General features: G+C 34.5%; 1 protein-coding gene across 1 annotated transcript in view; it reads left to right on the forward strand.

Annotated features, from left to right (window-relative positions):
- The window catches only part of LOC119592422 (MAM and LDL-receptor class A domain-containing protein 2-like), a gene marked incomplete in the record, with an annotated part of 30,439 nt that overhangs the window by 17,573 nt on the left and 12,428 nt on the right, over positions 1-438 (forward strand). Inside the window, 1 exon segment of the mRNA XM_037941244.1 lies at positions 78-214. Within this exon segment, the coding sequence (XP_037797172.1) occupies positions 78-214 (137 nt within the window).

Below are 438 nucleotides of genomic sequence, written 5' to 3' on the forward strand. Positions count from 1 at the left end.
AAAAAAGTCTCTTGCTTAACATGAGATTCGAGAAGAAAAGAAAATTGCATTGATTGCAACTGATATTCACCTTCCAGCCTCGTCAACCCTCCGCCTCGGAATTGCACTGCCAGTGAGTACCGTTGCAAAAGCGGCACGTGTTTGCCAATGACCAGCAGGTGCAACTTCGTGGTCGAATGCCCGGATGGAGACACTTCCGACGAGGATGGGTGTGGTACGTGTTTTTTTTTTTTTTTTTTTCTTTTTTGATTATTTGAAATGTTATTTGTTTTCGCTTTTTTTGTTTATTTGAAATATTATTTGTTGTTGCTTTTTTGTTTAGTTTTTTGTTTATTTGAAATATTATTTGTTGCTTTTTTTTTTCTTTTCTTTTTTTTCTTTTTTTTAAAGAAAGCCAAACCTCGTATGGACCTCGAGGTAAATATTATATCTTATTAT

Source organism: Penaeus monodon, chromosome 30 (genome assembly GCF_015228065.2).
Source record: "Penaeus monodon isolate SGIC_2016 chromosome 30, NSTDA_Pmon_1, whole genome shotgun sequence".
Taxonomy (NCBI): Eukaryota; Metazoa; Arthropoda; class Malacostraca; order Decapoda; family Penaeidae; genus Penaeus; species Penaeus monodon.